Below are 24,240 nucleotides of genomic sequence, written 5' to 3'. Positions count from 1 at the left end.
ATTTGTTGAATCAGTGAATGATTCATTCCATTCTCTCCATCCCTACCGCTTCTACCTTAACCCAGGCCTGCTTGGTCCTTGCCTCCCATCTTGCTCTTTCAGAATGTTCTTCATCCAAAAGGCAAGAGAATGGTCCTCAAGTGAAAGTTTGATGCCATAAACCTCGAGCATTCCAAATCCCAAGAAGAGTTTTGGGGCTTTTTCCCTTGTTGTTCTGTCTGCCTGGAGGGCTTTTGAAAATAAATCTCCTCTTCTTTTGTCCTTCATCTTTAAGCATCCTTTAGTTTTGACCTGGATGTCACTTCTTTCGGGAAGCCTTTTTTAATCTCCAGACTGGGTTGGGTACCTTTTCTATGTCTGTACCCTAGCCTAGCCCTTTAATAAAGGGTTAATGCTAATTGAGCAATTACGGGACGCCTGGGTGGCGCAGTTGGTTGGACTACTGCCTTCAGCTCAGGGCGTGATCCTGGAGTCCCGGGATCGAGTCCCACATCAGGCTCCCAGCTCCATGGGGAGTCTGCTTCGCTCTCTGACCTTCTCCTCGCTCGTGCTCTCTCTGTCTCTCTCTCTCAAATTAAAAAAAAATAATAATAATAATAATAATTGAGCAATTACTATGTGGCAGGCATCTTATGTATATTATCTCATATAATCTTTGCAAAAACTCTGTGAAGCAAGTATTCATTTGCAGATGAAAAAAACCTGTCCAAAGTCACACTGACCAGCGGTGGAGTCACGGTAGGACAGAAAGCAGCTGACGGTCTTCCTCCTTCATGGCTCTTCCTTGCAGTTTTTTCCTTGTCTGTTTTCCCCACTGCATGACACACTTCTTAAAGCCAGGCCTGTGTCCAGTCTCCCAGCATATAGCAGAGGGCCTGGCATGCATTTGTTGAAAGGAGGAGTGAATGAACACAGACCATGGACACCCACCAGGCATCTTGCCCCTTTCCCCCATCCTGGCCTTAGCTCTCTCCCAAAGACTTCCCGGCAGTAAGGAGAAGAGGAGGGGACTGGGTCAGTCCCATGGTTCCCCCACAGAAGGGGCCTGGAGATGGTTGCCCTCCCAGACCACATCCTGACCTGCCCCCCCCTGCAGCCTTGGGCCAAATCTCTCCCTTCTCCTGCCCAGGACAGCACTCCCTAGCCCCTGCCCTGACCTCCCCACCTCCTCCGGGGGCCATAGCCAGGCAGCTACCTCAGTGCCTGGCAGCCTGGGTTGACTCACTTCCCTCCACATTCTCCTTCTGGTTAGGCCAGTTTGTGGTAAATCTCTTATGCTCCCTAGTCTGATGGCTCTGGAGCCTGTGGGTCCCCCTCACCCAGGGCCCTGATATCCTTCCACCCCACACAGGCCAGAGCAGATGCCTGGAGGAAAGTACAGGCCTTTCGGAGGTGACATTACAGATCACATGGAAGATTTCTCCCCTCCTTAAATCTAGGGTGGGGTCTCTGCTCTAGGCCCAGGAGCCTCTTTGCAGGAAGAATCTCAGTCTAGTCCTATCTCCTGGAACCACCTAAATGCAGGATCTTGCCGTTCTGCGCTCTCTGGGACTGGAGCTCCACTCTGACCCCAGGTCCTTCTAGGCTGGTCAGATGAGGAGGATTAGATAATCCTTCCCTCCACCCGCCCCCCAATCTCCAAGGAGAAAAGAAAAGGTGAATGCGTGTGGCCTGGGCCACCCTGCGATTGTCAGTCCAGCTCTGGGCCCTCCCAGCTCCCTTGCTCTGACTGCCAGACTGACTGAGGGCCCCAGACAGGACCTGTCCCACTGCTCCAGGGGCCAGCCACATCGTTCAGTAGGAGGTCACAGGGGAAGGAGTATTGACCTTGGCCTGGGGAAAGTTCCCCAGATAAAGCTGGTTCTCAGAGGACAGAGTCCCTTCCCAAGAGCTGACACCTGCTGTCCCCTCCCCTCTTGTGATCCCCCCCAGGACTTCTGCCATGAGCCCAGCAGAGCCCCCACTGGGTGCTACAGCCCCAAACCGAGCACCAGGAGACACGGCCCCGCTCTTCTCCAAGACAGACAACCGGGCCTAGCAGGAAGGGGAAGAACACGGGAAGGTTTAGAGCAGCTCTGCAGGTTGTGGAAAACCTGTCCGGTGCGGACCCCCTCCTGCCTGCCTCTAACGTCCCAGGCTGTTGCCATCTCCCCACGGGGATTGGGCTCTGTTGTGCCGTGCCATGTCCTGGAGGGACAGGAGCTGGGCAGTCCAGGGAAGGGAGATCCACCACCTCCTCACCCAGGCCAGGCCCACAGGGGCTCACAGGGAGGGAGGGCTGCCTTCTGGGTCACCCAGTGGGTGTGATGGTTCTGAGGCTGCCCATCCATCCCAGGAGGTTGAATTGAGATGGTAAGGGGAGTGGCCATCTCCTGACCCGAGCTGGAAGGGACACAAGAACTCTAAAGCTGGAGGGATGGAAGGCCCACCTTCCCAAGGGGAAAGGGCTTTTTTAGTGAGAGGAGAGTAGAAGAGGAAGAAAGAGGGTCTCGACCCAGCCACTCATCTTCCCAGACCCGTTTCTTGCTCCTACTTCCCTCCACCCCCATAACCTTAGAGGAATTCAAGACCAGTGAAAGGGAGCCTGAAAAGTCATTTCTGCATGACTCCAGAGTCACCAGCTGCAAGATCCTGCTCTTGGACACCTCCATGCCCAACGAAGTCTTCAAGGGCCTTCCTCCATCCCGGCTCCTTCTCAGCAGAGGAGTCCAACCCACCCCTCTGCCAGGGCCCCAGGCTGGCCTCTCCCCTACTCCAGGCATCCAAAAAGGAGCACAAGATCCAGGCACTTCTGCAAATATGTTTAATGCACTTAGATTACACAGAGGAAGAGGGAGCAAGAAGGAAACGACATCTAAGTGAGTCACCCAAAAATTCTTACAAAAGTCCCAGGCTGGCTGCAACCCCTAGGAACCGAGTCGCCGTCGACATTAGAAACTAATATAAAATTTTACAAAAGACTGCTCATTGCAGCATTCAGTTACTTGTACAAAAGGAGAGCTCTCTCTACAGGGCTCCCAACTTGTAACAGGGACCCAGGCACCCCACCTCATGTGGGGTACCCAGAAGCCAGAGAGGAAAGACACTGCATAAAAAAATACAGTCAAGGGAGTTCTCTACTGGTCTGCCCCATAGGGGCACCAACCTTTGGGGTTTCTTTCCCTGCTCTCATCTCAATCTCAAAACCCAGTCCCAAGACCCTGTGTACATTTTTAAAAATGCTCTAGCCCTTTAGACTTTCCCCAAGGCTTCTGAGTCCTGCCCGAAGCCTTGCCTTTGCAAGAGGAAGAGAAAGGCAGGAAGAGGCACCAGTTCCCTGGCCAGACCTGAGACCTTGCACAAGCCGCTCTGCGCCTCAGAATGACAGCTGGGTCTGCAGTCTTCCTGCAGCCCACACTGGACCTGAGGAGTCCAAGAGTCTGCCATGTGTATGCACGGGGGAAGCCCCTTCCTCCCAGAGCCTGAGCCACAGGGACCTAGAGGGAGGGGGCAGGACTGGGCAAGCCAAAGAGAAGCCACGAGGAAGAGGCAGATTTAGGAGGGAGATGTACCTCCCCAGCTCACTATGTCAGGGCTCCCAGAGAACTGCAGGGAGGGAAATGGTACATTTAGTGAGTACCCACTGTGTGCCAAGTGCTGTGCCAGGCACACTATTGGGTTGGCCTCACTTGGTCCTCAGTGAGGGTCCCCGTCACCAGCCAGAAGCTCGGTGGAGAGCCCCCTCCCAGAGAAATCTCTGGAAGGCCTGGTCAGAGATGGTGGGTGCTCTGTGACTCGTCCAGAGCCAATGCACCATAGGGAGAGGAGAGGGAGTCCTGGCCCCAGCCAGACCTAGGAGGTTCCTGACATCACAGGGCAGGAAGGGGCCACAGGCTTCATGGGCTCACAGTCTCAGAGCTCACCTGCCTTCCGCCTGTCTGCCATACTGATGACTAAGCTTAGCTCAGAAGGTACCCTCCTCCCCATCAGCCAAACCAGGCAGGCAGAGGCAGGTCCCCAGAAAGAAAGAATCTGTGGCGAGGTGGGCCAGGGTGGTGCGGAAGGGAGACAAGCTAACGGCATCTCTCCGGCCACGAAACATTAGATGACAAGCGCTGCCACGGCAGGGAGATGCCATGGTGGGTGGCGGCCGGAACACGTCCTTTTGGAAAAGTCCTTGGAGCAAAAGGCACAGCTGCTATCAACACCAGGTCCAGAGGAGCTTCGATCTTGGTTGGTGGAGGCCCAGAGCCTTGCTCTCCCAGTATGATCCACCTAGAAGCTCTGAGTTTGATGGTGTGAACTGGGCAACCCTGAGGGTTTGTGTGGAGAAGCGGCTGGAGCCTTGTAGCCCCTTGGAAGTCCAAATCTTGCTCCCTGGAGTACCCAGTCTCTGCCCTCATGACCCTCTCATCAAGGGGTCCTTCACCCTATGGGCCACCTATGGCACTGCTGTGGCACCTGTGTGTGCAGTCAGGAAGGCCCTGACGGCCCAAAGGACTTGGCTTTGGAAAGGCCTAAAAGGGTATCTTGAAACAGCAGTCCCTAGAGTCAGGGGTGAGAGGGCACAAAGGGGGCTTGCTGATTCCAGGTCAGAAGTGGTAGACAAGACCGGAGGAACCCCAAAACCATGAGCCAGAGATAGGTCTATTTTTGGGAGGAAAACCACGAGATCTGCAGTGGTGGGGCAAGAGACTGGGAGAGACCAGGATGCAGAAAAAGAGGTCTGGGGAATGACGTGGTAAATGGGGAATGAAAGACAAGAAACGGATGGACGCTGGGAGGCTGAGGGTGGCAGAGGGCAGTGCTTGCAAAATCAAAGTGAGGGACATGGTGAGAGGTTGATTTTTCCATTTTTAATATGCCAGAGTTCTGCAGCCTGGAGGCTGGGAGGCCCAGGGAGAAGGAAATGGAACAGAAGTGGTCAAAGAGCTGGAGACCTAGGCCCTGAGTGGCAGGTGGCGATGGTCTACGAGGTGCTGGGCCTCACCCTCTCTCAGGCAGGCCTGGTTGGGTGGACAAGGCCTGGAAGATGAGGCTGGGCTGCCAAGTCTCTGGGACCCTGGTGGTCCTTGAACTTTGCCAGGGGCTGAGTCCGCCTGAGAACCAGCGGTACCTCCTCCTGGCCCCAGTTGGCTAAACCAGGCTGAAGGCAGCATGAGGGCGTGGCTGGGCTCTCCCCGACCCCAGGCTCCACCAGGCCTGGCTGGGAAGAAATCCACCTTTCTGGGAAGCTGGCTCTCTGGGACCCTGGGCTGGCAGGTGAATGGAACCCTGGCACCTTCTCTGGTGGTGGCTCAGGGGGAGACCAGCCCAGGCCCTCGTCTGAGAGAATGAGAAAGTTCATCTGGAAATAAAGTTCTGTTTAAAAAAACATTATATACACGGCTTCTGGACATCTCTGAAGACCAATAAAATACCATCCGGTTTCGACAAAATAAAATAAGGAGGAAGAAAACCAAACACGATCAGAGGAATTGTTCCATGGCCAGAGGACCAGGCCTAGCACAGGCTTCCCACAGGAGAGCTGGGCCATGCACGCAGCGGCCACTCCACTCCCTCCTGCTGGCTTGCGTGGCAGGGGAGAGGTGAGAACGAGGCCTGTCTCCACCGAAGGGCACATTCAAGGTCCAGAGTCAAATCAAACCACAACAACCCGTGGCAGCAGCAGGAGGGGAAGGTTTGCGTTTGCCCACTCCCAGCCCAGGGAGGCTTGGCCGGCTGGGGGGTGAGGCCCCTGAGCTGCAGGTGAGGTGGGGGGGCTGCGCAGTCCTCCTCACACGTGTCCTTTTATCTGTGGGAACCGCATTTGCGCAGCTGTTACAGCGGAAGTCACCGGGGAGCCGCTGGGCTCTCCCTTGGCCCCTGCAGGGCCCAGCCCAGGCTAGTGCAGTGGGCTGTCGAACACCACGTCGGGCAGAATGGAGACTTTCAACTTCTTCTCAGGCCAGCTGTACTCTTTGGGAAGTTTGAACTGTGGAGGGAGCAAGCACAGAGCCAGAGCGCATGTGGTTAGCACCACTCCCTGCCTTCTGTCCCAACCACCCAAAGAGAGCCTGGGCCCGCGTCCTGTCTCCCAGGTGCTGGGGCACAAATGGCTACCAGTTGCAAATGCTAGTCCCAGGTGGGGGGCTGGGGTTAAGCTGCGTGAGCTCGTGAGCTCGGTGACCCCATCTTTCCCCTTGCCCTGCCAATAATTAACTGGGGTTGGAGGAGGCATGTTTTCTAACTCTTTCTTGACTCTGCTGACCTCCCTCCAGCTCACTTCCTTGGTTCTGCCTCCAGCCACAAGCATTTGAGGAATCTGCTCCCTGAGGCCCTAGGGCTGAGGGGTGGGGGGCCGGGGGGAAGGGTGCAGATGCTACAAGGAAGTGGCTTGAGGTCTGGAACTCTGTGGTCCTATCCTGGCCATGGCTTTGCTTGCAGGGGCTGATGCAAAAGGACCCCAGAACCTGCCCTCTGTGGCCTTTGCCAAAGGGTCCAAAGGGAAGGAGGCCCTGGCTTGGCCTCGGTGGGAGGAGAGGAGCAAGACAAGGCTGGCCAGAGGGGATTTCTTGGGGCTGGTGCCTCCCCATCACACTCCCCTTTGTTCAAGCTCATCTGTTTCCCAAGGAGAGTGCAGGCTCTTTCTGCTCAGAGTCCTGTGTCTCAGGCTTCTGTCTGGGTTGTGGGACAGAGGCTGGTAGATTCGACTTCCTCTGGCACACAGCTGGTGTGCTCACTAGATGCTCACTGCCTTGAAAACAGGTCTGCCTTTTACAATTCCTACTGTCCCAGGGCTAGGTGAGAAGTCAGACCGGGCTAGAAAGGAAGGACGGATGGGGCCCTAGGCCTGCCTAGAGCTGGGACTGGAAGTGGACAGGCCTGATACTTCCTGGCCGGCCCCCACTCCCTCCCTCTGATGGGGGACTTATCCAAGCCAAGACCAAAGTGGAGAGTAGGGCTGGGTGTGGGGACAGCCTCTGGACAGAGAAGAAGAAGAAGAAGAAGAAAAAAGTCATTTTTAGTGACCTACTTTCCTAAGCTCCCCCTGGCTCCTGTCCCTCCTGCCTGGACTGTCCCCCTCCTACCTCCTCAACACCCAAGCTCAAAGCAGCGGCCTGGCACACTACCGTCCCAGAGCGATGCGGCCGGCCTCTCCGGAAGCACTTCTGGGCAGCTGGCTCTGGGCTGATTGAATAGAAGCCAGGCCTCAGGGACCAGTGACTCGCGGGGTTGATTGGCTTGCACGGACCAAGGACTTGGTGGCTCTGGAATACGTATCAGTGAGTTAACTTCTCAAGCCACATCCCAGAGGACAGAGGCGACCTCAGGCTCTGAGGAGCTGCCGTCCACCTGGAGAGGCGGACAGGACAGGCTCACCCTGCGCGCTCTCCTCCACCGGGTGGGTGTTGGAGGCCACCGTGTCCCGGATGATGTGGCCCAGGGAGCCCTGGCAGCTGGATGCTCCAGGCCTGGCTGAAAGCTAGCTCCTACATGGCCTCCCTCTGGCTTGAAAGGCTGGCCCCTGGGAGATGAAGGAGCTCTTCCCCAAACATGCTTCCTGGCAGAAAGGGCCATGGAAGGGTCTGTCTCTGCCACAGGCAGGGGAGGGCCCAGAAGAGCTCTCCAGAGGCCTGGGGAGGTTGCTAATGTTCCACTAACCTATGGGGCATTGAGGCCAGGAAGGCTCAGATCCCACTGGGGTGCTGCTTAGGAGGAGGCCAGGGGGAGGGGAAGGGACTTTCCAGGATGAGGTAAGTCCCTGCAAATGAGGATGCCAGGAACAAGGAAGAAAAACAAAGGGGATTATGGGCTCCATTCCTGTACCCCACATGGGTAGCCAAGGAAGGCACAAGCCCCCACCTGGCCGGCCAGCTCCTCCGGCTGGAAGAGGCGGACCAAGAGGGGAGAGCTCATGGCTGGAGACTCGAGAAAGGAGGCCGGCTCCTGGGTGGCCTGAGGCGAGAGCAGGAGTCCCTTACTACCCACCAGAACTCCCCAGTGGAATGTTCTCTGGCAGCGGGCGTGGGATTTCTGTTCAGAACCTGCCAGGCAACAGCAGGGGCTGAGGAAGAACTACCAGCCCATAGGCCCTGGCTGCCTCTGCAGTGAGGTTCTCAGGAGCCGCTAGTTCAGACAACTGGCCCAGGTGTCTTTATGACAGCTGGCCTGAGAGGTGCGGGGGGCGGTGGCGGCTGGGGAACCAGAAACAAAGCTGTTTAACACCTAGAGGGTCTTCTCTCCAGCCCTTCCCCACACCTTGGAGACTGACAGACCGAAAGACACACACGGGCTCCTGGAGACTGGAGGCCACTGTTAGAATGAAACAGGCTTACTTCCTCTGGAGAAGTCAAATCTTCCAAGTCCTCCAGCATTTTCTCTACAAACTCTTCAGTCAACAGAATCTGGGAAGAAGGCACAAGACAAGCATTTATTATTATTTTTTAATATATGGTCTTTTTGCCAACTGCCAAGCCACAAATCCTTCCAGCGATGAAGAAGCGGTGAGCCTATTCTAGGGACAGAGGGCAGTGCTGGAAGCCTATCCCAGACCAGTGTTCTCCATGCCCCCCACCCCACCTGCCTGCAATCCCGAAGGGACCAGGGCAGGGAAGGAAGGGGGTCAGAGGATGATGGGGAAGCAAGGCGGGAATATCTGGAGAGAGCAGTGCTGGTCCCCTGTAGGGCTATGGGCCGGGCAGTGTGGGCCTCCCGCATGCTGCAGTGCAGGAAAGGGTCAACGGAGAAGCGGGTGGCTGGGCGAGAGCAGTCACCAACATCCTCCGGGCCCCTCCAGGCTCCCATGTTCCCCCTCATTCCCGACTTGGTAGGACAAAAGGAATCTGTTTGGATTTGGAATACAAGCCTTGTCTGGAATCTGGATGTGCCCCTGAAGGTATATCCAAGAATGTCTGAGCTGGAGAATTTAGAGACTGTGCACCGCCCTCTCTCATTTTACAGCAGAAAAGGGGCTCTCAGGTCCCGTTTCCATCTGTAGTCTCCACAGTTTCTCAAGCGGGAAGCTCCCAAACCCCTGTCCTGCTGACCCCATTCAGCCACTGAGTTCTTCACAACTTCCTTTGAGAAACCTCTTCTCCAGGTCACCTCTCAGTTGTCTCACTTTGCTGTTCTAGTCTGACGCCTTGTCACTTCCTGCTTTGAGGCCCGGGATGGCCTGACCCCACTGTTCAGTGAGCACAAGCTCCACCCTCACAGGCCTTCCTAAACCTGATGGGCCATCTTCCCAGCTGGCTCCTCTGCTCAGGCTGGCTCTGCAGAGTCAGGCCAAGTTCACACCAGGCGTGCACCACACCGGACCCAGGCTGAGGATGTCTCTCCTCTTCCCAATCCGACCCTTCCCTCCACTCTTCTCCCTGTGCTGGCCCATGGGGCCTCCTGGCCTCAGTACCAGACCCTTCCAGAGCCCCAGGCTGTGGCCCCAGCTACCTCTGCTTGCCTCCTCCAGCAAACTTTGACTACCCTGGGTGAGGGACAGAGGAAGATGGACAATGGGGTGAAGACCAAGGTGAGTGACTCCTCTGAAGGAAAACCCTCTAGAAGGGTGGGGATCCAGAAAATACTCCTTAGGTTTCCCCTGGGAGTTGTCCACTCTCGTGAGTGGAGTCTACATTTATCTGGAATATAGCCAGCTTGTGAGAGGAAGTGGAATGGCCTGGGAGAGCAGAAGAGCAACAAGTGGGGTTGCTGGGGACCAAAGAGGGTGGAGGACTCAGAAGGAAGTCGAAGGGGTGGAGGTGGGAGCAACGAATAAGAAGCCTGAGTGAGCCACCCTGAGCGTTCACGTATCTTGTCTCCTTTAGTCTCCTTCCAGATGAGGAAACTGAGGTGCAGACAGGTTGTATAATGTGCCCAGTGTCACATGGCTTGTGAGGAACTGAGATAAGACCATATCCCAGTCCTATCTAGACTCTAAAGTAGCACCTCGCGTGTAGCTTCCACATCCGGGTCTCTTCTCCCCACAGCCCTGATGCCTTTATTCACTCTTCCGCTCATCTGCCCACTGATCTACCCAATTCCGTAGCACTCCCCAGGCGCCTTGGCTGGGCCCAGCCCTGGGTGGGGCCCCCAGGGACACAGGCATGAAAGCCGTCCATGTTCTACCTGGACACGTACCCTCTCTTGGTTGACAGGGAGCCAAAGGACGTCTCCTTCCCAGGCTGCAAGCCCAGAGCTATTTTGCTGCAAGTCAGCAGCAAAATAACTCTGACTACTGGCCCCCATCTCACAACAGTTTTTTTTTTTTTTTTCTATTTCAGGAGCTCAGGCCTTCAGTGAGGACAGAGACAAGATTTAGACAGGCAAAGTCAGTCCAGGGAATGCCAACCTGAGGTGGCCCCTCCCACCCCCATTCTTCCTCCAAGTGCCCCAAAGTGGCACTGGGTGACCCTTCTTCCAGACTCCAGTGACTCTTGCCCCATCACACCCCAGTCTTCCACTGCCAGAGCCCTGGCTCCTCCTCTTACCCCAGGGATCCCCCTCCAACCCCCCACAGTCCCGTTTCCCTACCAGTTATCACCAGTCTGCTTGAGCAGTACAAAAGTCACATTCATATTTTTGGCATTTCCGGGGCTTGTTGCCATCTCTGCAAATGCTAGCACAAACACAAGCATACCTAAAACCCAATGATATGACAATGGCTCCAGTCTGGGCCAGGCCGCGCTCATTTCTAACCCACAAATAATTTGGAGGGAGGAACTTTCTGCCAGGAAGGTAAATAGGCCTGGGACTGGAGCGCTGGGACTGAGGTGGAGGGGAGGGTTCACAGGGACCATGACCACCCCATGAGACCCCTGAGTGCTGTTTTCCAGCAAGGGGCAAGGTGACCCCACCAAGGCGGAGCTCAGTCCCAAGCCAGTTCCTCCGAAGGAGGTCTGCACTAGGTGGAGAGAGGGTGCCTTATGCCTTATGGCTGTGAGCAGAACTGCCACCAGTGCGTACCATCTGTGTGTGGACTTGTTTTATCCTCAGCTGGGGGAGGGGATGGCAAGACCAGGAAAGGGGACAAACCCTGGTTGCTCCTCAATTTTCACTTTTGGTGACTTGCTGGTTCCTGCTGGAAACTTCACATTATTTTAAAAGAATTAAACAGGGAAAATTATACACAATATCTGCATGATATTAAGGGTGACATTCCCTGCAAAGAAACACAACAGACTGTCATAGCTCCAGGCATCTAATTTAATTTCCTTTGGGAGTTAAACCTTAGAAGCTTGGATTGAACAAACAGGCCCTGTTCTTTGTATATTTCAGACCTGGAGCTGAGAATGTTAACAGATCTTATCAACAGGACACTGGAGATAGACAACTGTGACGGAGCAGCTCCTGGGCGCTCTCTCGCGCAACAGACGCGCCGTTGTGATGCAACTGTGGGAAAAGCCGGGGCAGTCTGGGGCTTGAGGCGCTGGAAGCTCACTGGGTCCCCAGGGGGCTGCCTGGCTCTGCCACAAATAATAACAGGATGGCTACGATGCCAGTAGTAACGGTGACACTACTTCCAACAGGAGCAGCAGGAGCCTCCCCCATGCGCCGGGCACTGGGCTAAGGGCTCAGCCGTACCATTTCACTGAGCCCTCCCGGCAGACCTGCCGAGGAGGTAGCTATCACTTCCATTTTGCAGACGGCAGGTGGTGTGAGGAGACAAGACTCCTGGACTTTAAAACAGTGATCTGACCTCACTGCGGTAGAGGATTTTCCTGGGGTTTGGGGTAAACGCCCCAATTCTAGAAGCCTTGTACACTCAGGGCTAACTCTTCTCTCTCCTCTGATGGGGGTGGTGGAGGTGACTTTGGCTTCTACCAATGGCCTGGAAGACCAGTCATCCCAACTCCAACCAGCCACCCAACTCCTCAAGACAAACAATGCCTCTCACTTAAGAGCGCTGGAACCCTGAGCACCACAGACGCCCAGCTGCTCAAAAACCAAGCTGGCCAGTTGGAAAGGAAGGCAAACCGTGCCCAAAGATGGTGTCCAAGTGGGAAGAGTGAAGCAAATTTCCGGGCCAGCTTAGTGGATGCATACATAAGGCAACAGTTACTCCAGCCCAGAAAACGGCAATAGAAATAACAGTAATAATATGGAAAATGACAAAAGCACTTAGTAATGTCTGCATTTACCAAGAGCTGGGCATAAAACACTTCTGTTGGTGCACAAACAGTCCTTGGAGGGAGGAGGCTCTCCAGTGAGCAGCAAACTCCACTGGGAAGCTTCTGACACTATGGAGATGCCATCCAGACCTCCCGAATGGGAATACCCTGGCAAGGCCAAGTCATCTGCATTTCTGAGGCACCCAGCAGATCATAGGATGGGGAATACTCAGGCTCACACAGTGGGAGTGGGTTTGGGCACAGGCGTAACCAACGGGGCTGAGTTGGGGGCAGCAGCTTTGCTATCATCTACTTGGCCAAGCAGGGGTACAGTGGACCCCTGCTCTCCACCCCCAACCTCTACTCTTGGTCAGAGAGAAGGCTTGGAATCAGACCAGCAGCCTTCTCCAAGGTACTCATACCTGGTGTTTCAGGAACAGCTTGGTTGGTTGGTGATGAGGGAGTGTTGGCAACAAGCTCCCAATTCCCCAGGCCCCAGCAAGTTCCAGAAGCAACCCAAAAAGTGATCTTTGGTGGTGCCTGCCCTGGGCAGGCCCTGCTGTGCAGTGGGCAGGAGCCCAGCTGCTGCAGATCTGATTTCAGCATCTGTGGCTGGTGCTATTTCTGAGTCTGCAAACAGCACTGACAATGCCCACTCCTTCCCTCCATACGACAATCCACACTTTGTCCATGGCCCTGTTTGCTCTTCGTGTTGACATGTTGTTCTTGTTTCCCGACAAGTCTGCCTTTCCTTTTCCTTCACTTTCCTTCTTTCAGAGGCGGAAATGTGTTGTTTACAAGATACGGCCTTCCAAGGAGCTGCTCCAGTGCCCATGATGGCCAAGGATGAGGCAGGACGAGGATGCAGTCTGGATCTGTGTCCCCCCCCGACTCCAAATGGCCAGATGAAAGCCAGAAAACAGTTTGGAGACCACCCCCCCCACCCCAGGCTTGGGGGCAGAGGTGTGTGTGGCACACGCTCATTTCCTGTTCTCGGTGGATGGTGAGAAATCAGCTTTGATGGCTAGAAGCAGGCTCAGACTCCTCCTGCTCTGGTTGCTGGCTGTGGCTGGCGAGGGCACAGTGGGCCATCACAGTCTTCTCCCCAGACACAGTGGGGGCTTTTAAACCCTAACTGGGGGTACTCTCGGACAATGAGGTCCCATGACAGCCTAAGCAAAGGTCTCCAGGGAGAACAGGTTGTGGCCAGCTTCCCCAGTGGAAGGAGAAGCAGGAGAGCACTGAAGAGGAACTGCCCAGGGCCTGGGCCTGGGACTGCCAAGTGTCTTGCACACAACATCCAAATGGGTGGATGGGGACAGGAGAAGGCGGGGATGTGTCCAGAGGACAGTGGTGAGTCAGCCACTGGGCTAGGACGAGAGCCCAGAAGTGATTCCGAAACTTGGCCTGGAGTGGTGAGTCCACTCAGGACAGCAGCTGGGCATCTTCTCCCGAGCCTGAAGCCTCCCATCGGGGCTGGGTGGGGAAAGGCTGGGGGTGGAGGGCGCCACCTGGGCGAGCTGTCAGACACCACACAGCTGAGAAAGCATTGCAGGGCTTAGAAAAATAGTCTCATATTCGGGCGATGTGACCCTCATGTGACCTCTGGGGCCGATTTCTCCCACTTCAGATCAACCCTGGCTGGGGATGGATGAACGACTCAGCTCTGGGCCGGGCTCCTGCTCAGAAGACTAACAGCTCAGTGTTGACAGACTCAAGGGAGAGAGGCTTGTTAAAGCTACTGGGATGTGGAATGCTGGGGGAAGGTGTGCAAGAGAGGACGCTGGCATGCCTCCCCCAGGAGCTGAAGACCATCGTGTAAAGCTCTGGAGTTGGCTGGCAGGCTTTACCATCTCCACGAGTATGAAAATAGCAGATGGGAGGGCAGATGGAGTCAAGGTGTTGACCTCCGGAAACTGCGAAGCCTATAGAATTAGAGCAGGATTCCTGCCTCTCCAGCTCCTCCAGGAAGCAGGGAGTGTCCAATGAGCTCGCCTTGGGGTTGCAGCCCGCCCTGCCTTTCTGTGTGCTGGGGCCTGGGTTTCCCTGGGGCTGGAGAGAAGGGAGGAGGGGAGGAGCAGCACCAAGAGAAGGTGGGTGTGGAGTGGGGCCACTCCACACCCTCCAGTGAGGTCCCAGATTCCCTCACCTTCTGCCGTCTTCTCTCGCCTCTCCTCTGTCACTCTTCTCTCATGCAGGGTGTCTCTGCCGTGCCTTTTCCCCAAGAGATAACAGGCCCAGGCTGGTAGCCAGAACAAGGTGCCAAGGCTGGGAGCGAGGGCTTCCAAAGCCATTGAGGCTGATGTAAGAAAGTCATCCCAGCCCCTCCCCATTCAGCTGGGATCAACAGGGAGCGTTCAAGTAGCAGCCAAGCAAACATAAGTCTGGAGCTCTTCATGTTCTTGGGCCTGCTGTATTCAGCTCCTTCCTACTCCTCTGTTCCCCACAGGCCTGGTACCCAGGGCCCAGGGAGACACCCCTGATCCTGGGAGTATAAGCAAGAGATTCCTGAGAGGGTGGAGGGGAGGTCAGTCCCCTCCATGTTGGGGGACTCCCTCCACAGGGGCCCGGGGCCCTTTTTGTTCCAGTGGAGTGGCCCCCTCCTTGGTATGTCCAGGCCTCCAAGATGTCCTGCAGACTCCTGGGAGACAAGTAGCCCCAGAGGGAGCCTTAGAGGCCCACAAGTAATTACAAGCCCAGGTTCCCACAAGCTATAGGGAGCTGCCTCTGACCACAGTGGCAAGACCCTAAAGGGGAAGGCGGGCTGGCAGTCAGAAGCAGAAAGTGCTGAGTGCTTTGGGGGCAGGGAGGAGGGCTGCTCTGAGTGTTGGCTGAGGACTGGCTGGGGGCAGAGGCAGAGGGTTTCCCAGGGCTCCTTGGAAAGGGCCTGAGAAACCCCTCAGTGAGAGAGGGTGCATGCTTGGGGGAGCGGGGCCCCAGCCAGCCTTCGGCGGAGCTCCCCTGTGAGCTGGCCCGTGGTGGACCACACTAATGAGCCCATAACACAGGCCTTTGATTAAGCAGCTCCCAGCACAGCAACTTTATTGAAACAGCCGAGGCCTGAGGCTGGTTCCCACCGCTTTGGTTCCCTGGGCAACAGCGCATGGGAGGGGCCCTGCCCAGGACTTCAGGAGCCCGAGGGGCTGCCCAAGGGTGACAGGAGTGGGCCTGGGAGCACAACGCCAGTGGCCTGGGATAAGGGGCTCTGGGACTGGGGTTGGATTCAGAACTCTGTGGGCATGGAGGGACAACATGACATCTGCCGAGTCTTCTGGGGGCCAGGGCTCCTGGGCTTCTGAGAATGGAGATGGTGACCACCCCTGCCTCAGGGCGGGAAGGAATTCCAAGGATGGCAAGACTCCAGGGACAGGCTCAGAGGTGAAGATGTAAGATGTAATGGGGGAGGGGGGAGTTTCTTCTTGAGTTTGGGGAGACCCTGGTCCCTACTTTCCCAGGAACATGGGCCAGAATCTTCAGTACACATTTCCGTGTATCTGAGGACATGCTATCTGAGGACACTTCTGAGACCTGTGAGCATAGTCACCTACTAGGAGTGATGACCTGGGAACTCTCTAGTCTCAGGGGATGCTGGATTCTCCCGCTGGGTCCCCACTTCCCCCTTCTTTACCAGCTCTCCCCAGGTAAGAGGCAGCTCTCCTCCTCTCCACTGGCCTTTTCCACTTGCGTGGGGCTAGTTTCGAATGTTATGCTTCAGAGCTTTTGCTACAAGTAACTACCAAGCCCACATGGACAGAAATCTAATGTTACCAAGTGGGACTTTTAAAATGTATTTATAACTTTATGGTTCAAAGTAATTTTGTTATGAAACAATGTAATAACAGTGGAAAAAGGCAAGATAATTTATGGAACACAATATTGCTAAAGCACTAGCTTTCTACCTCGCTTAGTCTGAGGAGTTTGGTTGGTGTCCTTTGTTTGCTGTTTGTTTTAATTAAGGGTTAGTATTTTGGCAGGGAGGGGGGAAGAGGCCTGAAGGAGGAGTAATTCAGCTGCAAGCTCTCTCTCTCTCTCTCTCTCTCTCTCTCTCACACACACACACACACACACACACACACACACGCCCACATTACCAGTAAGTACGTTTCACAGACCCCCCACACTGGGCTAAACCCACAAAACCAGCAGAATTCCCTTCTCCTCTACTATAACCTCCCCTCCACCACACCACAAACAAGCACAGCCAATTTCTGGATTAGGGTCAGATCCCCTTTCTTGATAACTCCTGAGAGAGAGAAGGTAGAGTGCTTTCCTCTCATACCCCCAACAAACAAAGAAGAAAGGATGTCATTCCCCTAATACGTCTGGGAGCACACCGGACCAGCCAAATCCCCGTTAGAGCCCTGGGACAGCGTGGGGGCTGGGGAGGAGGCCCATGGCTCTTGGGCCCCAGCACCCTGCCTGGCAGCAGCTCTGGAGCTGTGCTCCAGCCAGAAGAGCCAAGGAAGGACAAAGTGTTCTGGACAAGCCAGCAGGTTTCTGTGCCGAAAAGCTGGGTTTCTATTAGGAGGAATAGGAGAGCCATTAGATGCAGGGAGTGGGGAGGCTCTGTCTGCTGAGGTCTGCCCATCCCAGCCCTAGTCCGGGCCCACACACCCATTTTCTAGGAATTCTGGTGGGATTTCCACAGAGTCACTTGAGACTGGCTTTCATCCTTCCTCCTATCCCATTTCAGCGTCGGGTGTCCTGGCCTTTGGTTCACCCAGGGTGCGCAAAGTCTCACATCTTTCAAATCTGGATTCCCCTGGCAAACCAATGGCCAGGGCCTAGAGAGTTATCCCTGGTGTCTCAGGTGATGGGGTGGGGGTTGGCCAGGAAGTGCTCCTAGAGCCGATGGGACAGGCAGCAGCAGCCACACTCCACACGGCTTCCCACTACCAGCCCCTCTGGAAGGGAGCCACCGAGAGCTGCCAAGGGAGGAGAGGGAGGAGGCGGGTGCGGGAAGAGCCCACGGAAAGAAGGTAGGGAGAAGAAAATGAGCTTTCTCACTTGTAACCAGGGTCCATGGGCTGCGTAAGGGTGCTCCTCAGTGGCAAAGGCGCCTTCCACTCCCGTGGAAACGAACGTGATGGCCATGTCACCTGTGATACTTTTATATGTAAAGTGCCGTCCGTGCAGGAGCCTGCCCCTGGGGGTGGGAACACAGAGACTGTGAGCAGCAGGCCTGGCCAAGGGACAGGGTGTCTGGCAAATGCCCTCCTGCCTGCCCACCTGCCCACCAACAGGGGCCTGTAACTGGACTTGCTCACTTCAGCATCTTCCCAGAGAAGCCTTGCCCGAGTTCGCTACTGCCCCTGCTCCAAAGCACTCAAGGCCAGCAGAGACATCAGATCAGCATTCAGGGGGTCTGTGGGAGGAGCAGAGGACACCTCCTGTGTCCCGGTGAGGAAACTGAGGCTAGAGAGGGCAGTTAACAATGGGCACAAGGTCACGCTCACAACTAAAAGTGGGGTCATATCCCCTCTGTTTTGAGGGCAGCGGTGAAGTAGCATCTAAACAAATTCGCCAAGCCCCTGGCAGGACGGCATAATGCCTTCCCAGCACAACCCCTGTGTCCGCGCCAGTCTTCCACCTGCTCGTGGGCTCTCTCACAAGGTCAAAATGGCTAGCCCCAAGGCCACAAGCCCACCTCAAGATAGACAAATAAATAATAATAATAGCAGTAGCAGTAATAATAATAATAATAATAGTAATAGTAATAAAGGCTGACGCCAAATGGGGACACTCTGAGGGAGCCAAAAGAAGTGACTGTTAATCCCCAGTCTGGAAATACACCTGGGGGAAGGGCAGGCAGGGACAACCTGTGAGGCAGAGATGCACATCAGCAAATGAAGCCCAGCCTGCCCTTGGCTTTCCCAGGCTGCCTCAGATTAACCCTTCACCAGTCAAATGGTCCTGAGCTTGAGCCAGAGAGGGAGCTGGGGAGGAGATGGCTGGGGTCCTGTGGGGGGGCCTTCCCTGCTTCCATTCATTCTGACCACTTACTATCTTTGCCCTGCTGCCCAGGGTGCCTGGCCAGTGCTGGTTAGCATCCAAACGCCTTCCTCAGGCTCTGAGGACCATGGGGAGGGACCGAACCAGGGCAACCCCCTTCTTCCTTGTCACTGTCATCTGGGTTTAGAGTTATTCTGGTCACCTTCCTGCTATAAAAGTGAGGGTGGAAACCCCAAGGGCTCTGCAAGAAGCCAGAGGAGCAGACTCAGCCCATGGCAGCGTCCCCAAGCGGAGTGGGAATTCTGGCCACAGGGCTAGGATTCTGGCACTGCAGCCAGCAGCAGAAAGGACACAGCTGGGCTTCTCGGTCCCTCCAGGAGTCTGTTGTGCTGGCCACGGAGTTTGGAGAATGGAGTGTTTTGCATGGGAAAAGCAACGAGTAAAGAAAATAAAAGTCCAACCCACCAGAGCTGCTGCCCTGCCCCCCAGTGTAACCGACTCCAGCCTTTTGGGATGGCGGGGGCATCCGAGTTTGTTCGCTCTCCTAAGGGAGCGGCACCGAGGTCACCTCTCTGGACACACAAATGTTCCTCAGCCCAGTGGGGGTTATAGGCTGGCTCAAGTCCACAGGATCCCCCCACAGGCCTAAGACAGAACTGCCTGACAGGCTCTCCTCTGGGGGTGGAGGGCAGACTCCACCCAGGTGTGGGGGAGAAGGCAAGCAGAGGCCTGCGGCTCCCTGAGGACAAGCTGTGTGCCGTGGGGCTCACCTTAGGCAGAGGGGAATGAGAGCCCCTGACTCCTGGTTGAATTTCAGATGCACACTCTCGAGCTGTCGTGTGCGGATCAGCTCGTGGGGAACGATGGCCGTGGAGCTGTCGCTTTCCAGGCTGTCTTTGCGGCTCCTGCAAGGCAAGCAGAGGAAGAGGTTCAGCACAAGATCAACACCATGGGGAGGAGCAAGATGGGAGTCTATCAGGCTGAGCTCCTGAATAACAACAGTGATGGTGATGGAGGACAGTGACAACAGCAGTCACCGTCTGCTGTGTGCTTGCCGAACGCCAGCTGCTGTGCAAAGCACTTCTCATGGACCACTCCTCTCCACATCCCCATGAGGTGGGTACTACTGTTACATCCCTTTTACGGATAGGAATTGGGGATCAGAGAGGTTAAGTGACTTGCCCAGGTCACCCTGTGGGGAGTATGGAGCTGGGATCTGGTTGCAGTTAGATCGGGTGCTAAAGCCTCATCTTTGGCCAACACACTACATGAAAGCTTATGTCACAGTGGCTTGGTCTTCCCTACACAACAGCAAGAGCATCATAGAGCCCTTCTCCCCCTGCCCAGGAGCCCTGGTTCCCAAGTTCCCCAAAGCTGGAGTGCTAGAGTAGCAGGAGGTGCAGCTCCAAGAGCTTCCTTCCAGCTGACCCTGAAAAGGCTGTGACTTTCCGCATATTCCGAGCAGGCACGATCCTGCTAATGGCCAGGAGCTGCAGTGACATACACAGCCTCCATCTGACCAGGACATGATACAATCCTCAGGGAGCGGGTGGAAACCAGACTCTCAGGAGTCAGACTAGTGGGCCCTGCTGGGCGGGAGAACCAGGCCACCATCCTGCTGGGTTTTGAGGCCCCAGGAGCCGTGTACCAGATTCCTCCCGACTATGGCCTTGGCCACAGTGTGCTGTCACTGCTGCCTCATGCTCCCTCCTGTCCTGCTTTCCACCAACAGCTCATCCCACAACTGGGCCATGGGGTCCCTTTGCAATCTAAGATAGGCTCTTTCAAATTCAGCTGCCCCCACTGACAGCCTCTCAAATCAGCCTCAGCCGGAAATGAGTGTTACCCACTGATCCTATTCAAAAGGCCGGATCCTGGTTTGGGCTGTGAATCTCAGAACAATTCCCCAAATGTCCATCAAAATACTGGATGAGAAGCTCTAGTTATTTATCATTCAAGGAGCAGGAGCCATCCAGGATGTCTAGGCCCGCAGTTGGCCAGCCAATGAGGGGCAGGCCCAACCCCCTCACATGCTGGGGGGCTGAGCACTGGGGCCTGTGGCTAAGGGAGGCACGCCATCAGGCAGAGAACCTCCCTGGAGGGAGGGTGTGAGGTCAGCAGGCAAAAGGATGGTGGGTGGCATCGGATAGCCCAGGGCCCTCCCAAGGCAGTGGTTTATAAAAGCCCCCGAGCTAATGGGGACCATTCCCACAGCTGTGTGGATCTAGCCCCAGATATAATGGCTCTTTCACAAAGTAGTCTCTTCCTCTGGTTTGCCAAAGCGAATTCTGAAACTGCCCTGGCTTCTCCTTTGACAAACCCTTTCACAAGACCTGCAAAGGAGACCAATGCTATGGCCCAGACGGTCATGGAAGTTCAAGACTGCAAGGAAACTCTGAGGTGGTTTAGTTTACTTCTTCCTTTTGCAAAAGAGAGACCGTAACGAGTCCAAGGCCACAGAGGCGGTTTGTGGCAGGCCAGCATGGGAGCCCTGGGACCTCGGACTAGACCTCTTTCCCTCACACGCCAGCTGCTACGTCTCCCTTCTGAGGAGGACAACGCCCACCATCATCTCTCCGTGGGGGCCCTCAGGGCCCAGGCAAGAGCAGAACTCAGAAGAATTCTGAGTTCTACTCTGCTCCAGAGCAAGGAGCCCACACACTCTCTGGCTGAGTCCCAAGCATGTTCTATGATCAATCCTCTCACAGATGAGAAAATGGAGGCTCCGAGAGGTGAGGTGACAAGACTGAGCTCACAGTGAGTTTAAGGGAAAGAGCCAGGGTGTGATTCTCACAGTTGCCTGCCCGTGCCATCACCGACCACCGGCCCTGCACACAGACCTACCACCATGTGCCCGAAAGGGGCCGAAGCCTGGCTGCCGGGCGGGGCCTCGGAGCCCGTGGGGCCCACGGGAGGATCAGGATCGCTGCTTCTCTGGCACAAGCAAAAATGCTGATGAATAGCAACTGGGGTGGGGGCGGGGGGCTGGGAGAGAAGAATCAACAGCACACAGGGCTAGAGACATCTCACGCTGGAGGGAAAAATAAATTGTTGAAAGTCAGCTAAAGTCACCTTGGTAACTGCTACAACACACTCACCCAGAACGAGGACATCAAACCCAACTGCAAACAGCTTTAAAGAAATGGAAAAGAACTTAATCATCTGAAGAATTAATGTGACAAGTGCCCACATTTACACCTCCCACCAACCTTCAATCATTTGAAAACGTACTTTAATCTTTTAAGAGAAAAAAAAATTGCAAAATGCTAGATCTGCAATCCTGGAGCTTGGGTATTTCCGGCATGCTGCTTCAATGGAAACGCGGCCGTTCCACACACACACACACACACACACACACACACACACACACACAGGAGCCCAGCTTTCTGCTGATTTGTTTTTTCTGGACATCGATGCAGAAGCATGAATTATTTGTGTGGGCTGGGCGAGGTATTAAATCTGCAGCCGACACAGGTTTGCAATGTTTTGCATGGTTGTCAGCTTAATCTTAGTCATAAAAAAATAAGTACTGTGCTCGCCAGCATGGCCTAATTTTTCAGTTGGGCTGTTTTCTCTCTGAGTTCCCAGTGGAGGAGAAGGCAGAGCTTCAGGGGGCTGGAAGGGAGAAGGGCTCCCAGGGAAGCACACCCTATACCCCCTGGGGACTGCTAGGGATATGGGCCCAGGGGAGGGAGGATGAGTCACCGCTCCAGGTGGCAGAATGGCTAACACATAGGTTCTGGGTTCGACTCTTCACTCCTGAGCTCCTGCTCAGGCAAATGACTTACCCACTCTCTAAGCGTCAGTATCCTCTTGATGGGGAAAGATAATAATACCCTTTCGTTATAAGGATTAAATAAGATGACCCACAGGAAGCATTTAACGGTACCTGGGGATGTAGTAGGTGTTCAAAATACATCTGGAATGCATTAACAGGATGTCAGGTGACCGTCTCTAGAAATCTGTCTTCTCTTCCTATAAGAATGCTGATAGTTTAGGGATACCTTAGTGGGCTCAGTGGCTAAAGCCTCTGCCTTCAGCTCAGGTCATGGTCCCAGGGTCCTGGGATCAAGCCCTGTATTGGGCTCTCTGCTCAGCAGGGAGCCTGCTTCCTCCTCTCTCTCTGCCTGCTTCTATGCCTACTTGTGACCTCAGTCAAACAAATAAATAAAATATAATAAAATAAAAGAATGCTGATAGCTTAATAGGGAATTATCTGCCTTTACCAACTGCCTCTGGCCAAGTCAGTCCCCACTTCTGAGCGAAGGTCTTTGCCCTGAGCTCAGGAGACAGGACTTGGAGATGGGGCTTGAAGGGCTCCTGACTCCTTGAACAGATCCTAAGGGCCCTGTTGAACCACTGGGCCTCTGGGAAGGCACCTCTACAGGCCAACAAAAACCCATGAGGCTTTTGTTCTGCTGAGGGAGGTGCTGCAGGGCCGTCTTCCCTCTTCAGAGCACAATGGTCTTCCTGCAATTCTCATCTTCCGAACCTCAGGCTGCCCAAAAGTGTTTTAATCCCTCTTCCCATGATAGCCTTTCAAATCCCCGAGGCTGCTCTCACAGACCACCACCAGTTTCTCATTTCCAGTATTTGTGGCCCCAAATTTGAACTATATTCTTGAGACACGGTTCTGAAACCTTCTAGCCATCCAAGTCACGTGCGCTTGCATTTATTCTAGCTTGTCAAAGCCAGAGTGTCACGTCCAGAAGTCAATGTCGCGTGTGGAAATAAATCCAGCATGTGGTCTAACCAGTGCAGATCAAAGAGGGACTATGAGCTTTCTTATTTGGGAAATGTTATTTCTATTAAAACTGTCATCAAATTGTCTATTCTTTAAAATCCCATCATACTACCAGCTCTTACGGCACATCCTCTGCCAACCACAGCTCCCTTAGGCTCTCTCCCACGGCCTGCGCTTGGACTTCTTCTCCCCATCTTGTATGTACCGGGGATTAGCTGGTGCTAAGAGGCCAACTCTGCATTTCCTGGCTACCGTTTCAGGCGCTCCAGGTATTTCTGAAAGCTGACTCTGGCATCCTTCATACTGACGTTCCCCCCTGACTTCATATCCCTGGCGGAAGTTAAGCTCACCATCAATGTCCTCATCGCAGGCTTTGATTAAACTGTGAACAGGGTAGGGCCAAGGAGACAGGCTGACAGACTGACATCATTGCTCTTTGGGTATGTTCATCCAACCAATTACAAATCAACCCGACCAGCCCATCACCAAGCCCCTTCGCCTTCCTGGATGCTCTGTGGACATTTCTCTGTCTTGCCAACAGTGATGTCAGAAGGCATTCTGAAAATGTCTTGCTAAACCCTAAAGAAGGTCTAAAGCACTTCCTTTGTCTACTACGTTGAAATAGGTAACTGTTTCTTCTTTGTTTTTTAAGGTAAATTTTTAAAAAAAGTTTTCATTTATTCATTTACATAACCGCTACACCCAATGTGGGACTCGAACTCACAGTCGAAGATTAAAAGTCCCATGCCCTTCCAACTAAGCCAGCTAGGCAACCTGGTAACTATTTCTAAAAATAGATGAGAATGGTCTGGCAGGTCTGACTCTTCATGAATCCACACTGACTCTCAGGGCTCGCTGTTCCTCTTCAAAGAGCATTCACAGCCTGCCTATTGAATAGTCTAGTCCAGAATTTTCCCTGAGAGTTGACACTATGCGCACTAGTTTGGAGAGTGCGAGATGCTTTTTGCATTTTGAAACTTCGGAGTGCTTTCAGTCTGCCAACACCTCTCTCTTACTACCTTGAAGATTACGGACACCGGCTTCATAAATCTCATTTGCCAATTCGCCCAGTGTTCTGGGGCACAAGACATACGGGCCAGGAAGCCTGAAATCATGGCTTCAGTCTTCTCATGGATGCCTAGATGACTCTAACTACTCTGATAACCATTCTTTTTTTTTTTTTTAAAGTTTTTTTTTTTTTTTTTAAAGATTTTATTTATTTATTTGAGAGAGAGAGACAGTGAGAGAGAGCATGAGCGAGGAGAAGGTCAGAGAGCGAAGCAGACTCCCCATGGAGCTGGGAGCCTGATGTGGGACTCGATCCCGGGACTCCAGGATCACGCCCTGAGCCGAAGACAGTCGTCCAACCAACTGAGCCACCCAGGCGTCCCAAGATAACCATTCTTTTTGAAATGGAAGCATAACAGAACTTGGGTAAATCCTGCTTTCTCTCTGCCATTGATTAAAGTTACTCTGTCC

The 24,240-nt window shown here is 54.3% G+C and overlaps 1 protein-coding gene across 3 annotated transcripts in view; it reads right to left on the bottom strand.

Annotated features, from left to right (window-relative positions):
• Positions 1 to 2,780: 2,780 nt before the first annotated feature.
• Positions 2,781 to 24,240, bottom strand: part of SUFU (SUFU negative regulator of hedgehog signaling) — a 113,613-nt gene continuing 92,153 nt past the window's right edge. For 2 of the 3 annotated variants that reach the window (XM_044240399.1, XM_044240400.1), the window contains exons 9-12: positions 18,788 to 18,922; positions 17,073 to 17,211; positions 8,298 to 8,366; positions 2,781 to 5,953 (exon numbers count right to left, since the gene is read on the bottom strand). In XM_044240399.1, the coding sequence (XP_044096334.1) occupies positions 5,864 to 5,953; positions 8,298 to 8,366; positions 17,073 to 17,211; positions 18,788 to 18,922 (433 nt within the window). In that variant the 3' untranslated portion in view covers positions 2,781 to 5,863. Of the gene's footprint in view, positions 5,954 to 8,251; positions 8,367 to 17,072; positions 17,212 to 18,787; positions 18,923 to 24,240 lie in introns of all 3 variants that reach the window. The other variant, XM_044240402.1, reaches the window with a different exon arrangement.

This window comes from Neovison vison, chromosome 2 (assembly GCF_020171115.1).
Source record: "Neovison vison isolate M4711 chromosome 2, ASM_NN_V1, whole genome shotgun sequence".
Lineage (NCBI taxonomy): Eukaryota > Metazoa > Chordata > Mammalia > Carnivora > Mustelidae > Neogale > Neogale vison.
This window is presented reverse-complemented; position numbering and strand designations above follow the sequence as displayed.